At 43.4% G+C, this 20,492-nt stretch overlaps 2 protein-coding genes across 2 annotated transcripts in view; both read left to right on the top strand.

The window, feature by feature from the left end:
- Window positions 1-7,797, top strand: part of LOC136491558 (uncharacterized) — a 33,664-nt gene extending 25,867 nt beyond the window's left edge. The window contains exon 3 of the mRNA XM_066487870.1: window positions 7,705-7,797. Coding sequence (XP_066343967.1) covers window positions 7,705-7,797 — 93 coding nt within the window. The remainder of the gene's footprint in view (window positions 1-7,704) is intronic.
- Window positions 7,798-8,571: 774 nt separating this feature from the next.
- LOC136491557 (endochitinase A1-like) lies at window positions 8,572-13,695 on the top strand. Its single transcript, XM_066487869.1, has 2 exons — window positions 8,572-8,839; window positions 12,791-13,695. The coding sequence occupies exons 1-2, from the start codon at window positions 8,572-8,574 to the stop codon at window positions 13,693-13,695; spliced, it is 1,173 nt and encodes a 390-aa protein (XP_066343966.1).
- Window positions 13,696-20,492: the final 6,797 nt, after the last annotated feature.

Below are 20,492 nucleotides of genomic sequence, written 5' to 3'. Positions count from 1 at the left end.
ACTTGCTCATCAAAGAAGCAAAATAGTGTAGCACTTTCAACCGCCGAAGCAGAGTACATTTCGGCCGATAGTTGTTGTGCTCAATTACTTTGGATAAAGGCTACTTTGAGTGACTTTGGAATCAAATTCAAATAATTGCCATTGCTATGTGATAATGAGAGTGTCGTGAAGCTCACCAACAACCCGGTTCAACATTTAACAACAAAGCACATAGATGTCCGCCATCATTTCATAAGAGATCACCAACAAAAAGGGGATATTTGCATTGAGAGTGTGGGCACTGAAGGTCAACTTGCCAATATATTCACCAAGCCACTTGATGAGAAGAGGTTTTGCAAGCTAAGGAATGAATTGAACATACTTGACTTCTCAAATATGTGTTGATGCACCCCATATATGTGACATGCCTCTCATTCAAGCAAAGCAAGGTAAAATTGATTGACATGTCATTCATCCTTTGCTAAGGACTTGTTTATTGCATCTAGTCATTCCTCACATGTCTTAGGCTCATTCATGAAAATCAAATGAATTTGATGCTTGTATGATACCACATTTGCTTCTATGCTTGGTATGATATGGTGGTAGCATATGATATGTTTGTGGGCTTGTGAACCTAGTGTTTAATCTAGAAAATGAGCTATAAGTGTTTAACTCAACATGGTCAAGATAACCTTTGAAATGAGGTGTGAAGAAGCTTGCCCTTGGATCAAACTGAGGTGTTGTTTGGTTCCACAATTTTTGCCCATCAATGATTCATGGAGTAAATGGGTTACATTGCTTGGTGTTTGGATGGACCCAGTAGTAATCAATTGTAGCATGAATGGATACAGCACATTAGAAATCCATTACCCCTTCGCTCCTAGCAGGATCTCATCATGGAGTCGCAAAAAAATCAACACCGCCGCCGCCGTCCTTGGCTCCTCGTGCCTACGTGCTCCTGTCCATTCCAACCTCCTCCACACCTATGCCCGGCTGCCACACCCATGGTGACTTCGGTAGCGGCGCTGGCAACTCCCACTACCGAGGCAACCCCTCTCCCATGGTAGCGTCGGCCAAGCCCAAGACACCCGCAGCGACACCCACTGCTGAGGCACTAGAGGTTGTGGCGTTGTGCCCCCTGCGCCCATGAAGATGCTCGTCATGGCACCAGCACCGGCTCCTAGCACCGGCCATGAACGCCAAGCCCACCTTGGCCCTCGCCAGTCAAGAAGAAGGAGCAACCCTCTTTCCTGAAGGACAAGAAGAAGAAGAACAGGTAACATTCCTACCGTGAACCAAACATATAGCATTTACGGTTCCCTGTAACAGCTAGTGCCGCCAACGGATTGCGTTAGCGTTCCCATTCCCACTGCTGAAACCAAACAACACCCAAGTTAAATATCTTTGGCAAGTGCTCTAGATTGAATTAAATTGGGAAAATGATCCTCACTTCACATGGTTTCACCCCAACCTATCGAAAACTTGAGCTCACCTTTTGTGGTATTTGATGCCAAAGGGGTAGAGAGATTCACAAAGATAGTAAGATAGGGGGAGCAAACACCAAAGTAATGAAATGCCAAAGTAAGCGGATCAATTAAAATTTGAAGCACACAAGTAGGGGGAGCAAGCTCATAAACTTGTATGTTGCATTTGTATGTGCATTAAATATGTTTGCTTGCATGGCATAAGTTTTTAAATTCAAATATCCATGCTTGTGTGGTGTATGCTAGATTGTAGAAAATGATTGATGCAATGAAAAATTAGCATGCATAGGATAGCTAGATATACCTTGAATTTGATTTTACAAGTGGTACTAGAGCCTTGTTTCTAATGTTGATCTCACGAGGTATCTAGTGGTTGTAGTTTTCAAGTGGTATCTAGCAAATCATGGTGCTAAGCATGGTGTTCAAATGGCAACTCCGATTGATATCATGCTTCAAAGGTCCATTCCTTACACCTTAGCATCATTTGGTAGACATTACTTCCCCACACTTTCTAATCCATGCATATGTGCAAGCTTTCAAATCCAAACTCTTAGCACATATGTAGAGGAAGCTAATGCTACCAATTCAGGTTTATGAAACTTGTCCATAACCTTTACACATGGTAATATGCTTGGGCAAGCAACATAAATCCAAAAGGCTTTTATTAAATATCTTTATGAAAAGGTTGTCATCAATTACCAAAAAGGGAGAGATTGAAATCCCTAGTTTGGTTTTGGATAATTGATGAAACCTAGGACTAACCTTTGATCTAAGTGTGTGAATTAGACAAGGTGGTCCAATCCAAGTGATGGAGCAAGATGAGGTCCATGGAGATGAAGATGGACATGTGATGATGGTGATCAAGCTCCAAATTGGAAAAGAAGAAAGAGAAAAACAAAAACCAAGCAGATCAAGGCAAAGGCGTAAGATAGGTTTTTGTTTTGGTAATCAAGACACTATAGAGAGTGTGATCACATTTAGAATCAATAGTCGTACTATAAAGAGGGGAAATCTTTGGCTAAGTTGTTAGTGCCACTAGGTGACATGATTATTGCATATGCATTTAGGAATCTAGTGTGCTAACATTGACCCTTGTAAAATGCTTTGAAAAATGCTAACACACATGCACATAGGTTACACACTTTGCAATTAGCAAGTTGAAAGCAAGGGTGAAGTGGTTGTAGTGTTAGAAAAATAAAAGGAGGAGTTGGGGTAGAACCGGACGTAGGCCTCGGGTTGGACCTGTGCATCCAATGCCTAACCCTAGGTGGTGCGAGACTTGACCAAGGCATCAGAAGCAGATCAGACATTGGTGCCGAACACTGATCGTGCGTCCGATCACATGTTCCAAAGAGGGCAGTGCTCGGCCTCGCGATCGGACCCTGGACGGTGTCAGAGACCGGACGCACATGGGGTGCGTCAGGTCGATGATGATGTATGATGACGTCGACTTCATGGGCAAGCGCAGAAAGGAACGGATGCACCAGCACATCTGGTCACCCCTAACCTAACGTGTCCGGTCATCAAAAACTGGCTCTGGATGCTCTCTGATGTTGACCTGATGCTGGTTAGCTCAGAGTCCGGTCTTTTGCAAAGGTGCGTCCGGTGGGTACTTAACTCACGAGCACACAATGACTTGACCATTGGAGATGAACAGGCGACATTCAAAGGCGGGACGCGTGGCGTTCATTGGGCGACCGGACTCACCCTGACTAGACGTAGGGCAACATCCGGTCGTAGCGTCCAGTTAGGCCTACGATAGGCCAATGACTCTTTGAGCCATGGGTCTCTATTTAAAGGGGTTAGCCGGCCCTAGGCTCACTCTCTTAGTACTTTTACATACTTGACATCCTTGTGAGCCTAAGCAAACATCTCCCACTCATCTTCATCATTGATTCATCATCATAGTGAGATTGAGAGTGATTCCAAGTGCATTTGCTTGAGTGATTACATCTAGTGGCACTTGTGGATCGTTGTGGCTGCGGAGTTCTTGTTACTCTTGATGGTTCCACCACCTAGACATCTTAGAGCAGCGGAGGAGCTTCGGCACGAGTTGGTAATTGTTCATGGCTGTCTCTAGTGATTATGAGAGGTCTTGTACTTTCCTGGCGGAGCGCCGAAAGGTAACTCTAGTGGATTACTCATGTCATTGAGTTACCTCACTTGTGGGTAGGTTCTTGCGGTGTCCATTTGTTGGACAAGGTTTGTGCAACACCTCTTAGCTGTCGAACCACCAAGAGTTGGTCGACACAACAGGGACTAACGTGCCGGTAAGCACGTGAACCTCGGGAGAAAAATTATGTGTCATTCTTATGATTGGATTTCTCCTGGTGATTGGTGGTCATCATATTGTAATTGGTTCATTCCTTGACACGGCGGTATAATCACCCTACTCACTCCTTTACATTTCTTGCAAACTAGTTATCAAGCTCTTTAGTGTAGTTAGTCTTTAAGAGCTTGTTAGTTTGGTTAGTGTGGCTCTTTAGTTAGTCTTTGAGAGCACACTAGCTTAGTGAGTAGTGACCTATCTTGTTGTGTGCCTAGTGATCATAGTAACTAGAATTGTTGGGATATGTGGCTTGCAACCCTTGTAGAGCTAGAGCAAAAGTGCATTAAGCCGTTTGTTGTACTAATCAATTGCTCTAGTGCTTTGTAGAATTTTTAAATAGGCTATTCAACCCCCCCCCCCCCTCTCTAGCCATATTAGGACCTTTCACTGGCCCTACCACACAGATTCACCAAATCCAAAGCTCTTCAACTACAAGACATATTATGGTTGTTGGATACACCACTTGGATCAGAAGGGACACTAATGTTGTCAACAGGAATTGCAAATCCTTAGTTCTCAAACAAGAACAATCGTCAAACATGACTTGCAAAATCTTTAGTTCTCAAATAAAAACAAAAACACAAGTTTTATTTTCTCAAACAAATTGTCACGAAGATGATTCGGTCCATTCATAGATAAACTCCTTGGTACTAATAATATACTTAACGATGTCCCCTTGATCATGCATAGATACTAGTTACCCTGTTTTTTATGTTGTCTGTAGGAGTTCCAGTGCTTCCTTGACAAGAGAAGCGAGAGACCTCACAGGCTTGATCACCACGATTATTCCTAGCAAAGAGCATGCAGTCATCAACCTCTGACACAGTTTCCAACGCCCCAGTCAGTGCTGCTCTAAAATTGTGTTCATTGAAATGTTGGATATAGGTAGGCTTGACTTTGATCAAAGCTATAACCACCTGACAAGCAATCCGCCCGAAGACAAAAGCTTTTCCGAGTGCCTGTGAGTGTGAGCTTGAAGACATGTCGTGATCATCTACAACCCTCGCCTACGTCGACTAGTTCACCTGCTTCAACTACATCAATGTTTTCGGCGAAGGCTCAATTATGAAAGAAAGGTACCAAGGGCTTCGCCAGAGATAGGGTAACAAAGGTTTGAGCAAAGGTCGACACCGAAACTATCTACACAACAAAATCATCCATAGACTGTCTCTGTATAGACTAGAGCTGCTTGTCGGGGCTGAGCTGTAATTGGGACACACTTAATTGTATTCATCTATTGGGTCTTATACCTTCGATCAAAATCGAATAGCTGAGTGGCTACTGTTGGGGGTCTACTGTATGCTAAGGGGCCCCATTGATGTTTTCAGGGCCCAACTACATAGCTTATGGCCTTGTAGGATAAGGTTTAGAATCCACTGATAGCCCCTAGTGGTTCTAGTGTAAAACACAAGCCCCATCAAGGGAAATAATGAAAGTCTCCCCTCCCACCTGCCCTATAAAAGAAAGGGGGAGAGGGGGAAAGTGGAGAGCAGAGCTGGCCCTCACTCATATACGCCTCTCCTCATTCTCTACTCCCTCTCTATGTTTGCTTGCTAAACCAACAGTGAGGCATAACATGGTGCTCAAAATTTTGTTTCATTGGCTTGATGTTCTTTATTTCCTGGGTTCTTCCCATTTCACTTGATAATATTTGATCGAGCACCTGCAGCAACATAATATAACACAAAGCATCAAAAATGTTATATTCATATCATACATGATACAAATCGATGCTTCTCATCTCTAGTCAAAGAATGATATCATTTTATTAGTACATAATTATTGGATAGAGTTAATTAATTTCTTGAACAAATTGAGATAGCCCATTGTAATTTCATACACATATCTATCTAACTCAAGTACAAGTTAGCAACTAATATGGATATTGATAGCAAAATTGCCTATGAAATAAAATAATATGAAGACTACAAACTAGCTTTGTTAAATGAAATATAATTTGGATTAGAAGGGATCCTAATATTGACCCATACCCACAATATGTGTGAAACAGTTAGGCGTGGGGAAGGGGAAATTATTTCTACACTACATAAGTTGAAATCTGAAAAATTGGAAGTAACAGGCCTGTTCGCTTGAACTTATCAGCCGGCTTCGCTTGAACATATCAGCCGGCTTATCAGCTAGAATCTACAGTATTTTTCTCTCACAACAAAACAGCTTCAGCCGACTTATCAGCCGACTTTAATACCAGCCAAACAGGCCGCGATGTAGAGGGGGAGGTTGTAATTTACCATGGTTGATAGGTTGATTGTCTGTTCCTCCAACGTATACCTATTGCAGTGCGAATGAGAAGCAATCTAGCCAGTGCTTTCTCTTCATTTTCTAAGCCTCATAGTTCTCTCCATATGCTTGTTCCATTTTCACTATAGTGTTGTTAGGCTCCTCCGCTTTCTCAAGGAAGATGCATAGAAGGGGCTTGAAAAGCTGTTAAATTCCTGTTTTTTGAAAGGATCATTAAAGGCTAACTCTCTCAAGATCTCAAGGGCTTGTCCATGTAGTTCTTGGGCACATTCTCTGTCAGTCTCCATAATACCCATCAGACTGCTGACAACTTTTTTGTTACTCGCAGCTCATGGCACAGCCTTGTTACGCCATCTCCAGGACTGGTGAGTAGCCTACTCAGCACTTGAACCATTGTGTTGCCATGCAACTTGCTGAGGATGTCATAGCTTCTCAGTGGTGCTATGATTATAGACAGCAGCCTTTGGTCTTTGCTGATCTCTGTACAGTTTCCTTTATCTTGTGTGAGCCTCAAGGGTCAAGGCCTTGAGAAACCATCTCTTCTGCTCCCATGGGTTCATATAGGTGGTGGTACAGTCTCAGAAAATTTCTCTCACCTCCGGTTGAAATTTTCTGTGTAGCATATAACTTTCATGGAAAGTTGTCCTGTTCAAATCAGTTAGGCCTGTTGTGTCATAAACTCGGGAAGCATGTTATATGGAGGTTAATGGCAATGTGTGCTACAATCCTTGTGGCGCTCTCTCTCTTATCGATGTCATCATCAGCTGCGCCTCTCTGACCAATCATGGCGATCAGGTTCTGAATAGAGAGCCTAAAAGATAGTAGGACCTTGTTAAGTTTTTTTACTCTCTCTTCATCACATCAAATCTTTGACACATGCATGGAGTATTAAATATAGATAAAAAAATAACTAATTACACAGTTTGATTGTAAATTACGAGACGAATCTTTTGAGCCTAGTTAGGCCATGATTGGACAATAATTGTCAAATACAAACGAAGATGCTACAGTGCCAAATACTGATTCCTAACCTCAATCTAAACAAGGCCTAGCTCCTTGCAGTTTTGTTCTCATCTCCCCAACGATGGTCACCATCCCCGGACGCAGACTGGAGCAGCTCAAGGCGACCGTGAGGAATAAGACAGACGATAGATGGATGACAGAACATTGGTACTACTCAAAATTGAGGATATATAGCTTATATGCTAATATAAAGGAGCAAAATTGGTACTACTCGATCAAAATTGAGGATATATACCTTATATACTAATATAAAAGAGGAAAGGGAAAATTGGTTTCATAGCACCGAAAGAACGCGAGATTCGGAAAATACCATCGAAAGTTCATTGTATCGTAAAATACCATTGAAAGTGAGTATCCGTTCCGCGATGTAGCACTCTGTTAACGCCGTCGTCCGAGGACTCCACTTGACTAAAAACGCCATGGGAGGACGTGGAGAATAACCTGTACGTGGAAGCCCACTTAGCTGTCCACACTTGTTCCCTGGTCTTGATGCCGATGGCTATGATTTGCTTGAGGTTAGTGAAAAGTTACGCCCTGTGCAAATTGACTAAACATCGCAGAAGAGAGGGAAAGAAGAGATTAGAGATTGTGAGGATTGCATTCTAACTTAACCTGCTGTGGTTGCTGCAGAAAATGCTGGCATATGAGCCGGCAAAGCGGATCTCTGCGAAGAAGGCCCTGGAGCACCCGTACTTCAATGGTGTGAACAAGGAGGTGTACTGAAGTGATCCGAGTAGTAGGATTCGTCGAGAGGATCCTTGTCACCTTGTTCTTAGCTTAGTGTTTTAACATGGCTGCCCTGAAGCAGTGCTTTTGCTTCCAGGCAGTATCTCTGTGTTCAAGCTTCTACTTTCCTTTGTGTTGTGCCATTCACTTTGGTTGTTTCTTGCAATTTGTAGCCGGAAAGCCTGGGATCATCTTCCACTTGCTTTATAAAGCTTCACTCTATGGCTCTGAAGCACAAGATGCCTGTCTTAATCAAAGCCAATAATTCTCTCATCTGTTACTTCATTTTTGTAAGGTTTCAAAATTATTGTACGATGATTGAGCGTTATGTGGCTGGTTTGCGACGCTGCATGGCCCTTCCTTCAGCCTTCAGAATGACTTCCCTGACTAAGTGACTATGAAAGACCTTCAGCAGTATCAGTACAAATTACTTGTTCCGTTGAATCATTGAGGGAAGCTGGACAGCAAGATGGTTGGCTTTATTAAACTTAGATTAGATGGTCAGTGAACCAACTTGGCATGGCATAGGAACTTGAAGTTCAAGTACTCCTTCATTTGCACTACACTGTGCAATAGGATTTTAAGGACCAACAAAAAGGGCTCTGGCGATTCCCAATTTGGCGGCTTCCTCACGAGCGACGGCGGAGGCGGTCTTCGGCACTCGCAGTGCTCGGCACTGCAGCGACTTGTGCTCATGCGCTGCAGGTATGGCCTGCTTGCCGGTAGAAGCGGCGCTGCTCGCCAATTGCCGAGCGCACGGGATGGGAGAGGATGGAGCTGGTTGTCGGTGCCCAGACGGCTTTCTCCCGTTCACGGGCTTTCTGCCCCTTCCCGAGCGGCAGCGGCGACTGCCTTGGTGCCGGTGGCGCTCAGCTCCGGCCTCCGGCGTGGCGTCGGCTTCGACACGCGTGGGTGCTCCGTGCTGACCACACTCGGCTACGTGCGGGGAGCTCCGGGCAGCAGGGTGGCGGCGGGCTGGCCCTGGTGCCCATGGCGCCAAGCTCCGGCGTCTGGCAGCTGCGGGCGGAGTCACTGGCTGGTGCAGCACAGCTCCGGCGGCGGCGGCATTCGGCGAACCGGGGCGAGCGCAGCTCCAGTGGCGTAGCGCATCGGCGCTAGAGTGCTCGGCGGCATCGTCGGAGTCAAGGACAGGCGCCGGGCTTGAGCTCCGAGCTCCCTCGGATGAGGCTCTACCACTGCATGCGGCCTGCCCAGGTTGATGCGACGTACAGGTTATTCTCCACGTCCTCCCATGGCGTTTTTAGTCAAGCGGAGTCCTCGGACGGATGCCAACAGACGGCGTTGACAGCAAAAGTAACAGAGTGCTACATCAGCGGAACGGATACTCACTTTCAATAGTATTTTACGATACAATGAACTTTCGATGGTATTTTCCGAATCTCGCGTTCTTTCGGTGCTATGAAACCAATTTTTCCAAGAGGAAAAATGAGGATATCTTATCTTACTAAAATCCTAGCTATATACCACGTAGCCACATACGTATTTCACACACAGCAAAAAAAACGTGTAGAATATGACTCGTGACTAGGGATGAAAACGGTACGGATATTTTCCGACCGTATTCGAAACCGAATCTGTTTAGAGGGGTTGAAATATGTCCGTATCTGAGTTCGAATATTCAACATCCGATACCGTATCCGTATCCGAATACTCAAATCACATATTTATGATGTCGATATCCAATCGTATCCTACCCGATATAGTTAACACTATCCGTATTCGAATCAGAATCCGGACAGAAATATGAAAACAAATGTAATATCGATGATATCCGTCCGTATCCGATCCGTTTTCATCCCTACTCGTGACATTAGGGCCTGTCTAGGTGCGAAATTTTTTTGCGTTGTGTAGATAGATAGTTTTAGCAGTTTAGCTTAAAAGATAAGTAAGGGATTAATACAAAGTATATAAACACCTCAATTTTGATATATAATAGTCGTATAATAACAAGGAAATCAAAGTAGGATTAACAGGATGAGAAGGAAGGCCAAAGGAAACTAAGAAGAGACCGATAAAGCGCGACCTGTCGCGCACGTGCATATCGCGCGACCCCAGCCCTCGCGCGCCACTGAGCAGTGAGCACTGCGCGCGTGCGACCAACTGCCATTTGCCACTGCATGCCACGCAGCCTGCTACATGCACGCAAACCTAAAAAAATAAAACTTTTTTTTTGAATTGCTATAAATTTTGAATGTTGTATTCGTTTTCAATTTCGTCTGCACCGGTATGTTCTACGTGACGAGACGAACAAAACTAGACCACACTTACATATCTTTCGAGAAATTTTTTTAGTAGCAATTTATATGTAAATATGTGTTATAGTTATATAACTTGAGGGACAAGTTATTAAAATAAACATAAAATAAGCTGCCAACTAGAGTTAAATTATTATACAAATCCAATCACGGCCCCTAATCCTAATACTTGCTGCAGCCTCTAATCGTAATACTTGTTGCGACCCCTCATTTCACTTGTATGTGTATGTGCTTATCTTTTATGCCAACTTATGTGTGCAATGACTATCCTTTTTAACAACTTACACATTGTAGGTGAAGCAACTAATATGCAGGATTTAGGAAGGCATTCAAACCTAGAAGGGAGACTAAAAACTAAAAATAAAAAATATTAAAAAACTTGACTGAAAACTGAAACTAAAAAACATTGAAAAAACAAGACTAAAAACTAAAAATAAAAAAATATTAAAAAACTTGAATGAAAACTAAAACTAAAAAATTAACTGAAAACTGAAAATAAAAAAAATAGGAATGAAACTGAAATGGACCACAAGAAAATAAAACTGAAATTGACAAATATATATTGAAAACTAAAGAAAAAATAAATATAAGAAGAATAAAAAAAGAAAAGAATAATAAAAAATAAAAAGCAACAAAACTGAGCGAGGCCGCGTCAGGGTCGCTCGCTCCCCACAAGCGCGACCCGCGCGCAGTAACATTTGCGAAATTAAGAACAGCTAGGTGTTCCGGTTCCGGAGATGCATTAGCCTTTTTTTTTTTTTAGAATCAGATGCATGGGCAATTGGGAATGACAAAAAAAACGCCATTACGAAGCTGAGCAGCCGGACTTGTGCAGAAGTCCAGCTAGCAGCCATCGGCCCATATGAAGATGGAGCCCAGTGCTTCTTTGATGTGCAGCAGTCCAGCGGCCCAGGAGGAGTCCACTCCACCGCCAGATTGCTGCGTCTGCCTCACCTGGACCTCCGGGCCGGATTTATTACGACTCCCTCATCAGAATGTTGTGGGGACAACGTTGATCTATGGCCGCGTTTAGTTCCGAAAATTTTTACTTTTGATTACTGTAGCACTTTCATTTGTATTTAACAAAAATTATCTAATTATGGACTATTTAGGCTTAAAAGATTCGTCTCGCCAATTACAGGCAAACTGTGCAATTAGTTATTCTTTTTACCTATATTTAATGCTCCATGCATGTGCCGCAAGATTTGATGTGACGAGGAATCTTGAAAATTTTTTGTTTTTTGGTGAGATCTAAACAGGGCCTTGCAAAACGTGTTTGATCAGTACTAAGGCTGGACGAAAAACTCGAAGCTCGTTAGCTCGCTCGGCTCGTGGCTGGCTCGACTCGGCTCGGCTCGGCTCGTTATGATAACGAGCCGAGCCGAGCCAAGATTTTAGCTCGTTAGCTATAACGAGCCAACTCGAGCTAGCTCGCGAGCTAAACGAGCCAAGCTTCCAGGAAAAAAAGTATCAAAACTTGTATTAGTTTTTGTATTACTTCATGTCTTGCACTTTACAATTGACTAGTAACTGGTCTAGACCCTATAAATTGACTGGTAACTGGTCTAGATACATTTCTTTTGTATTATTATTATTCTCAAACTTTTGATAAATGCAAATATTATATTTTGTGTATTTTTTATACCTGGCTCGCGAGCTTAACGAGCCAGCTCGAGCTTTTAACGAGCCGAGCCGAGCTGGCTTTCTGGCTCGTTAGGATAACGAGCCGAGCCAAGCTAGCTCGTTATCTTAACGAGCCAGAACGAGCCGAGCCCAAACGAGCCGAGCCGGCTCGTTATCCAGGGCTAATTCAGTACTCATCCTCGATCATCATGGTCTCACAATCCTTGTCCTTCACCGGCTAGTAGCGATAGCCCACGTGATCGACTCTCTCCGACAAGTGATCCGTATGGATATCAAACTCAAAATGGATAATAAGATATCCAAAATTAGTCTTCAATAGACTATCTATACGGGAGACCTATTTTAAATTGTTTGAGAGGCACAACATAAATATAGAGCATCCTCTCTCCTGAAAATCCATTTACAGAAATGATTCTCTTTTGAGTCTTATTGTTGAAGAAGATGTCGAATGTGTATTGAACTCTTTGCCTGTAGCGCTACCGAAACATTAAATGGGTCTTATATTTTAGGTGGTGTTGTTGAAGATAGTCTAATATATCTCCAACCCTCTAGTGCCAAACAAAAATGTCAATGATGCGGACAACTAAAGTTTATGTGAGAAAATAACAGGGTTTTTTTTTTACAGCCGGTTCGAATAAATGACTCAAAGCAGTTAACTAGATATATATAATACTAGCAAATATGTCCGTGCGTTGCAACTAAGAAAAAAACTAAGGGCGTGTTTTCAGCGGCTTCACGCGAGGAGCCGATGGAGACGTGGAGTTACCCCCGTTTGGTTGGAGGCGAGCGAAGCGGCTCCCTCGTGGAGCTTGTGGTGCACCAAACTTTTTAATTTTGACTAACCTTATACAAAATATTATTATATTTATTACTCATAGGGTATTATTATAAAAATATATTATATAATTAATATAATAATATTTGTTTGGTATTATAGTTGTTGCTATTTTATAGACTTACATGCTGTTTGGTTCGTAGATTGGTAATTGTTAAGAATATGCTAATATTCCTAATAATCAATTAGTGGGCAATTAGCAACTGCTAATTGCAGTTACCGTGACCACCGAAAGGCGTCATACGGACGGGACGTGGGAGCGGGGCTCTCCCACGTTCACTGGAACTGCCCCATCGTGGGCATGTATATATATGCGTACTGTTCATCAATAAATGTTTACACCTTCACTTTTACTGTTCCTCTCTACTTTCTACTGTTCGTAATACAATACTACAACACGTTATCCGTGATTCCCTCCTCAACGCCCTGCGCAACCTCCTTGGAGAGGAACGTGGGGGAGCCAGGGAGGGCCCTGCTCGTCGCCGATGCCGTGGTCGTCACGGAGCATCTGCTCCCGTTGCGCCGACCCAAGCAGCGGTTACAGTTCCTGCGTCCTGGAGTTCGGGCCATGGCGTGGCTCTATACCACCCACCATGGCCGAACATGGCGCCAGGATCCTCCGACTGGGTACCAGTGGCGCTCGCCGCCATGCCACTAGTCGCCGGACCTTCTTCCTCGACCGGTGCGGGCCCATCGTCTTCGGCTCCGGTGGCTTCACCTCCACCGGCGACAGGGTCGGCTACCGCAGCTGCGACCCCGTTGGCCAACGGAACCGCCGCAACCGCGACTCCGTCTTCGACGACGCCACGGGCTCGCGCGACCCTCGCTGCGCGCAGGTCCACAGCACCGCTCCGACTCTTCTCCAGGGAGGCCGGCGAGATCCTAGATCCGGCCCTGCAGGCTCCGCCTCCACCACCTCCGTCCACTCCTCCGGCAGTGAACATCGCCAACCAGGCGGTGAGCCCGACCATGCGTCGGACCTGGATCTCCGTGCCGCATGGCCCGTCCGCACGCGCGCAGGCGAGTCCTCGCGCGAACGGACGCGTCCCGGCGCTGGAGAACGGGCACGCCAGTCCATGCGCGAACGGCGGTGGTGGCGCTTCCTCCTCCTCAGGGGGGCGCGCCTCTCCTTCCTCTTGAACTTCTACCGGAGGGGGAGGGGGAGCCACTGGCCTCTGTCTTGGTCGCCATCGACTGAGTTGGGGCCGACGTGCGAGCTCCTCCCCGATCTGCGCCGGCGCTCGTCACCGGTTGTAGAGGGTGCAACGGAGGGAGAGGAGGAGGGCGCGGAAGACAGCGGCGGTCCATATGGCGACGATGCGGCTCCTGGGCACTGCGACAGCGCGGCACTGCGGCATCAGCGCGTGCGCGTACGCTGCGGACCAGAGCGCCGACGAAGCGCCAGGCTCAGGTTGCGGCTTGCCCCAGCGCCGGCTGTACTGCTGGTCCTGGCTGGGTCTGCTGCTGGTGGTCCTTGCTGGGCTGGCTGCAGTGGCCTCGCGGGCCAGCCAGTGCTCGTGGGCCAGAAGCCATTTATCATTTATCTGTTTTATTTCCGAATTCGTAAATTTCAGCAGTTTTAGTCTTTAATCCTTGTGTTTAGACTTTGTTAATTATTGCTGTTCATTAGTATTAGTGTCTATGTTCTTGTGAGATTAGACATCTAATGTATATGTGAATGTATAAATGTGTTTGTTTACATTGTACCTATGCAATTTCGAATTCTAATATAGAATGCAAGTATGTTCGTGTTATTCTTTTGCACTTTCATACTTATTTCGTTATTGCGAATTTTTAAATCACATACTCTATCTTAACGCTGTTCTCATTAGTTTATAATTACTAATGACTTGTGGCAATTAATTTATGCATATCTCTATTATTTTGAGATGAAAGCATTAGGTAATAGAGTCCAGGCAAAGGCTGCATTTAATCCTTTTGGATTATTTTGCCCAGAGACCATGCCATGGCTGTGATTTATTCACCTATTACTAAAGGTCTACATCATGTCCATTGGACTAGATGATTACCTATATAATGTTTTGTTCTCAAAATAAAAGATTAAGACTAAAGAAAATTTATGGCTTACACTATTGTAGTGATTACCATTGTTTAATCATTAATTTGTACTATACATGGTGTAGTAGAGTCTTAAGCATTGGCTGCGTCTAATTCAAAAATGAATTATTCAGCCTTGAGACCGTGCTTAGGCAGCAAATTATTTGCCTACTATTAAGATCTACTCTATGTCCTTTGACATTTGAGATTATCTAACCATATATAGTCAATTGATGAGAGTTATGATTGAGGTTTACATGTTTATTTGTCTACCTTGGATTGTCTTAATCATGATGAGTTATGTCATTTAAATTAATTTGCATTTATTACAACATTGCTTTACCATTTGAATTTTAATTTACCACGTGTAAATCTAATGAATCAAATGGTCCTACTTTGTAGGCTATGGCCTTAGCTAAGGAGTTCGATGAACTTGCCTTAGATGGCCACAATTACCCTACTTGGGCTTCGGATATCAAAATAAACTTTGCATCCCGTGGACTTTTGGCATATATAAATGAACCCATTGAAGGGGAGGTGCTTGATGAGCAAAAGAAGTTCGGGGCCTTAATGATTTTAAGGTATTATATCCATAAGGATCTCAAACAAGAGTACCTTCTGGAAGAGAATCCCCGTACTTTGTGGCTTGCTCTTAAGGAGCGTTATGATCAGCAAAAGGTACTCATTTGGCCTGAGGCTAATCATGAGTGGAACCACTTGCGTTTGCAGGACTTTAAGTCCGTTGCTGATTATAATCATGCCGTTCATAAAATTTGCTCAAAGTTGAAATTCTGTGAGAAAGAGCCAACGGATGCCGATAAGATAGAGAAGACTCTATCCACCATGCTTCCCGCTGACCGAGTCTTGCAGCAGCAATATCGGGCTAGTAATTACACTGTGTATTCTCAACTTATTCATACATTAACTCAGGCTGAGAAACATGATGAGCTTCTTATGAAGAATCATCACAAGCACCCCACTGGTGCAGCACCTCTTCCTGAAGTTCATAATGTACAGAAAAAAGTTTGAAATGAAAGACTTGGGTCAAACCAAGTTTTGCTTAGATTTACAACTTGAGCATTTTTCATCTGGGATTTTTGTATATCAAGCTGCCTATATCCAGAAAATGTTAAAGAAATTCAATATGGATAAAGCTTACCCATGTAAAACCCCCATGGTTGTTAGATCTTTGGAAGTTGAGAAAGATCCTTTCAGACCAAGGGAGGAAGGTGAAAAGATTTTGAGACCCGAGGTTCCTTATCTAAGTGCCATTGGTGCACTGATGTATCTCGCTAATAGTACCCGGCCGGATATTGCTTTTGCAGTTAATTTATTAGCAAGACATAGTGCCGCTCCTACCCAGCGTCATTGGGTTGGAGTTAAAACTCTTTTTAGATATCTCAATGGCACAAGCGATCTTGGATTATTCTATAGAAAGAATCAAGATCAAAATTTATTGGGTTATACAGATGCTGGCTATTTATCTGATCCCCATAATGGCAAATCCCAAACTGGTTTTGTATTTTTAAATGGTGGAACAGCAATTTCTTGGAAATCATCCAAGCAAACTTTAGTGTCTACATCCACTAACCATTCTGAGATTATTGCATTATATGAAGCCTTACGAGAATGTGTATGGCTTCGCAGAATGGTAGACCACATATTGAAATCATGTGGAATTGGTGCACTTGATGCACCAACAATTATCTTTGAAGATAATGCTGCTTGTGTTGTGCAAATGGAATCAGGTTACATCAAGAGTAACTTGACAAAACATATCACCCCAAATTATTTTATCCCCATGAGTTGCAAAAGAATGGGGAAATTGAGATTCTGCAAACTAAATCATGTGATAATCTTGCCGATCTATTCACAAAGTCCCTACCATATTCTACGTTTCATAAATGCATTGAAGGAATTGGTATGGTTAGACTTAGAGACTTGCAGAAATCAGGGGGTATCTCTTGATACTTAATCCATTTCACATCGTATTATACTCTTTTCTTTGTATGAGTTTTACCTTGAAAGGTTTTCTCATATAAAGTTTTTAACGAGGCAGTATCAACATTATGTATGTCATATCATTTAGTTTTTCCCCACGGGGTTTTTTTAGGAGATGATATATTAAGACATTGCTATATGATATATCAATGTATTCCTAAGTTTTTCCCACAAGGTTTTCTAAGGATTAATAATATTAATGATTATGATGAACATTGGAGCTCCAGAAGATAATTGATTATGGGGGAGTGTTAAGAATATGCTAATATTCCTAATAATCAATTAGTGGGCAATTAGCAACTACTAATTGCAGTTATCGTGACCACCGAAAGGCGTCATATGGACGGGACGTGGGAGCGGGGCTCTCCCACGTTCACTGGAACTGCCCTATCGTGGGCACGTATATATATGCGTACTGTTCATCAATAAATGTTTACACCTTTACTTTTACTGTTCCTCTCTACTTTCTACTGTTCGTAATACAATACTACAACAGTAATGCAAATGGAAACGAAATCGGATCACGGCGTATTTGTTGTCGTGACAGCGATACCGCGCTTTGTTTGGTTAGCCTCCGTAACGTTAACAGAGGGAGGCGCTGGAGACGTTCGAGCGGGCGGCGGCAGCGTTATCCGAAAAGCCTTGGGGAGGAGCGGCATTGCTATTAGCGATGAATAGGACGTTATCTGATTACGCGCCTACCGAATAACGGACCAAGCAGCTGTATCGGCATCGGGTCCCCTCCCTCAGTAATCCGCTGGACCAAACGCCATCTTAATCAAATTTGGAACTGTCTGATTTCTGTAAAAAGAATATGGATTATTATGATTACTAAGAATTAATTATATCTTTTTAATTAGGATGGAGGGCGTACGGATTATGATGACGCTTCTTTTTTTCCGGAACGGGGCAATTAGCAGCAGACGCGCGGGACGGGAGCGCGCGCTTGCGCTTGGGCCCCGTTTAGATCCAAAAATTTTTGGATTTTGGCTACGGTAGTATTTTTATTTGTATTTGGTAATTAGTATCTCATTATGGACTAATTAGGTTCAAAAGTTTTGTCTCGTGATTTCTCATCCAACTGTGCAATTAATTTTTTTTCGTCTACATTTAATACTCCATACATGTACCGAAAGATTTGATGTGACGGATACTAAGTAAAAAAAAAATTTAATCTAAACAGGCCCTTACGTGACTTGGCGCGCGGCAGACCGCCGGGCGTCCGCGGGTTTCGCTCGGTGCCTCACGAGCGGGGTCCGCGCCCCTACCCGCGTGGGCCCTATCCAACCGTCCCGGCCAAGGCACGCTGCAGACGACTCTCCTGGACTGACATGTGGGCCGCGTTCCATCAGCGGCGGAGACATGCGGACATGCCTCCGCGTGCCTTCTCCACCGCCGGACGCAGCGCACGTAGAGAGCTGTCCGGCCCCACGCGCCAGTCACTGAGGCCGCATGTGTCTAGCTGCGGCGCCCCTACGGAGATCCTCCTCCGTAGGTAGATAGGCCTGGCCTGCACACCCGTCGTCAGCTCTGCTGCGTGGATGGAGGACTTGTCAGTCATGGAGAGGCGCAAGAGCATGGATAATAATTTCGCCAGCAGCAGACGGTAAGACTAAGCCACGTCGCTTAAGCCAGTAACACATATAGTGAGCGGACTGTTAAGTTGGCTATATAGTAATATTTTAATATTTGATACTTGAATGTGTATATTATCAATTAGGATTCATTGTAAACTTGAACGGGATGGCTTGCAAGCAGCTGTGCAGCCTTACCGGTGTGGCCGGCGCACAGGATCATGAGGTGGTCCATGGCAAGATGAAGCGTCGGTTTTGCCGCCGGTACCAGGCTGAATACGGGCTTTTTGGCCTCGTTTCTTGCGTTTCAGCCGGCGAAGAGCGAAGCGCCCGCCCAGCCCTCTCTCTCCTCTTCTCTCTCTACCACATCAGATTTTTATGACGTGGATATCTTCTCAGCATAATACTTGGATTTTATACTTGCTCTCACATCACAACAAATCACACAAATCACTCCTCCACATTTTTATTTATAATAATGATTAATGAATGCTGGCCTTTCTCCGTGGATTTAGGCCACGTTTGGTTCCTATAACCGCTTCTAAAATTCGTGTCACATCACATGTTTAGACACATAGAGTATTAAATATAGATTAATTATAAAACTAATTACACAACTTGTGACTAATTTGCGAGATAAATCTCTTAAGCCTAATTAGTTCATGATTTGACAACGTAGTAAATATGTGCTAATGACAGATTAATTAGGCTTAAAAAATCGTCTCGCAAATTAGCCTCCATCTATGTAATTGGTTTTATAATTAATCTATATTTAATGCTCTTTATTAATATCTAAACATTCGATATGACATGAATTTTAGGAGCGATTAAAGAACCAAACATCCCTTTATTCCATCCCAAAAAGGATGCAGGGTTAGAGTCAAACTTCATTAAATTTTACTAATTATTAAAAATATCATTAGCATTTATTACTCAAAATAGATAAATCCTAAAAATATATTTTGTAATTAATCTAACTATAATTATTTGAATCATCGACTTCAGCTTTTAATATATATATTTGATAAAATATAAACTGTTCGGCTCCTTAATAGCAAAATTTGCACATTTTTTAGATTATTATTAATTCTTTTTATGAGTTGTTCGATTGATGGTTTTTGCGGCTGATAAACCAGTTGATGTTGTTTTGTTGTGAGAAAAAAACATTATACCATAGCTGATAAGTCGGGCTCATAAGTTCAAGCGAACAGGGATACGCCAAAGATTTGATTATCTCCAACTTTTGTCTGCACTTTCAATAGCATTGCCAAAGTGGTTTCTGGTAAGACGATTTTTCTTTCGACGTAACAATTTATATTGAATTTGATAATACATTGGTGTTAGATGATGTCCATCGTTAATTATACAGAACACAGTCTATTCTGTTTCTCTTGGAGAACCAAGATTTGATTATTCATTCTGAGCATTCGGATAAAAGTCTTTTGATTACATTATGTAACACCTTCGGTGTTACACCCTAAATCATTTACTAAAATATGTTATAAGCATTATATTTATGTGTTAATGCATGTGATAAAGTGTGTAGATCAATTTCTCGTAACTTAAAATGATCAATAAAATGTTAAACGAAAGTTGATTCAATAGTTCAAGTATATCAAGTAGGCTTTAAAACCATTTTTTATTAAGCAAAAATGCTATAGAACATGTATTTGACACTTAAATGAAGTTTGAAATGTGAACTTTGTAGATGACAATGAAATACTTGGTATTGAAAAGGAATATTGCTAAGTAATATTTTCAGTAGCTTAGAAATACAATCTGAAATTAAGATTAGCTCAAACAAAAATTTCTAAGCTTGTGGACAGCTAGACGCTGCTATGTTTAGTAATTTATTTGGAGAGATTGGGTTGAGGAGTGATGTAGTGCTATGATTTGATTTAGTAGTTCCATATGCCATATTGAGTGTAGTGAAGCCGGTTTAGGTTTAGGAGCAACGGTTTGATCGTGATCAGCGCTTTTAAATTCGTGCACGTCACAGCTTTGTGCTGTCTGGCGCCATACACGTGGTCACCACGCGTGGCCGACCCGTGTCGCCGGGCGGTTCTGCCATGCACGAGCGCGTGGCCGCGTAGCGGCTGACCGTGGCCGTTGTGGCCTTGTCACGGCTTAGCCGCTCTGGCCGCACCGCTAGGCCGCCGGTCCGCCCTGCACCTGACCACCCCTGCCACCGCGCGTTATCGCTGGTGCTGGTGCTGCTGCTGCCTCCGCGCCCGTGCCACGACGACGCCGCTGCCACCACCGTCGTATCACCACGCGGCAGTGGGGACAACGGGGGTTCCTCCG

This window comes from Miscanthus floridulus, chromosome 11, assembly GCF_019320115.1.
Source record: "Miscanthus floridulus cultivar M001 chromosome 11, ASM1932011v1, whole genome shotgun sequence".
NCBI classification, from domain to species: Eukaryota; Viridiplantae; Streptophyta; class Magnoliopsida; order Poales; family Poaceae; genus Miscanthus; species Miscanthus floridulus.
This window is presented reverse-complemented; position numbering and strand designations above follow the sequence as displayed.

Coding starts and splice junctions, on each gene's coding strand:
- LOC136491557 (XM_066487869.1), top strand. CDS start 8,572: ATGGAGCTGGTTGTCGGTGCCCAGACGGCTTTCTCCCGTTCACGGGCT. Junction 8,840..12,790: donor GCGGGCGGAGTCACTGGCTG/GTGCAGCACAGC, acceptor GACCACCGAAAG/GCGTCATACGGACGGGACGT.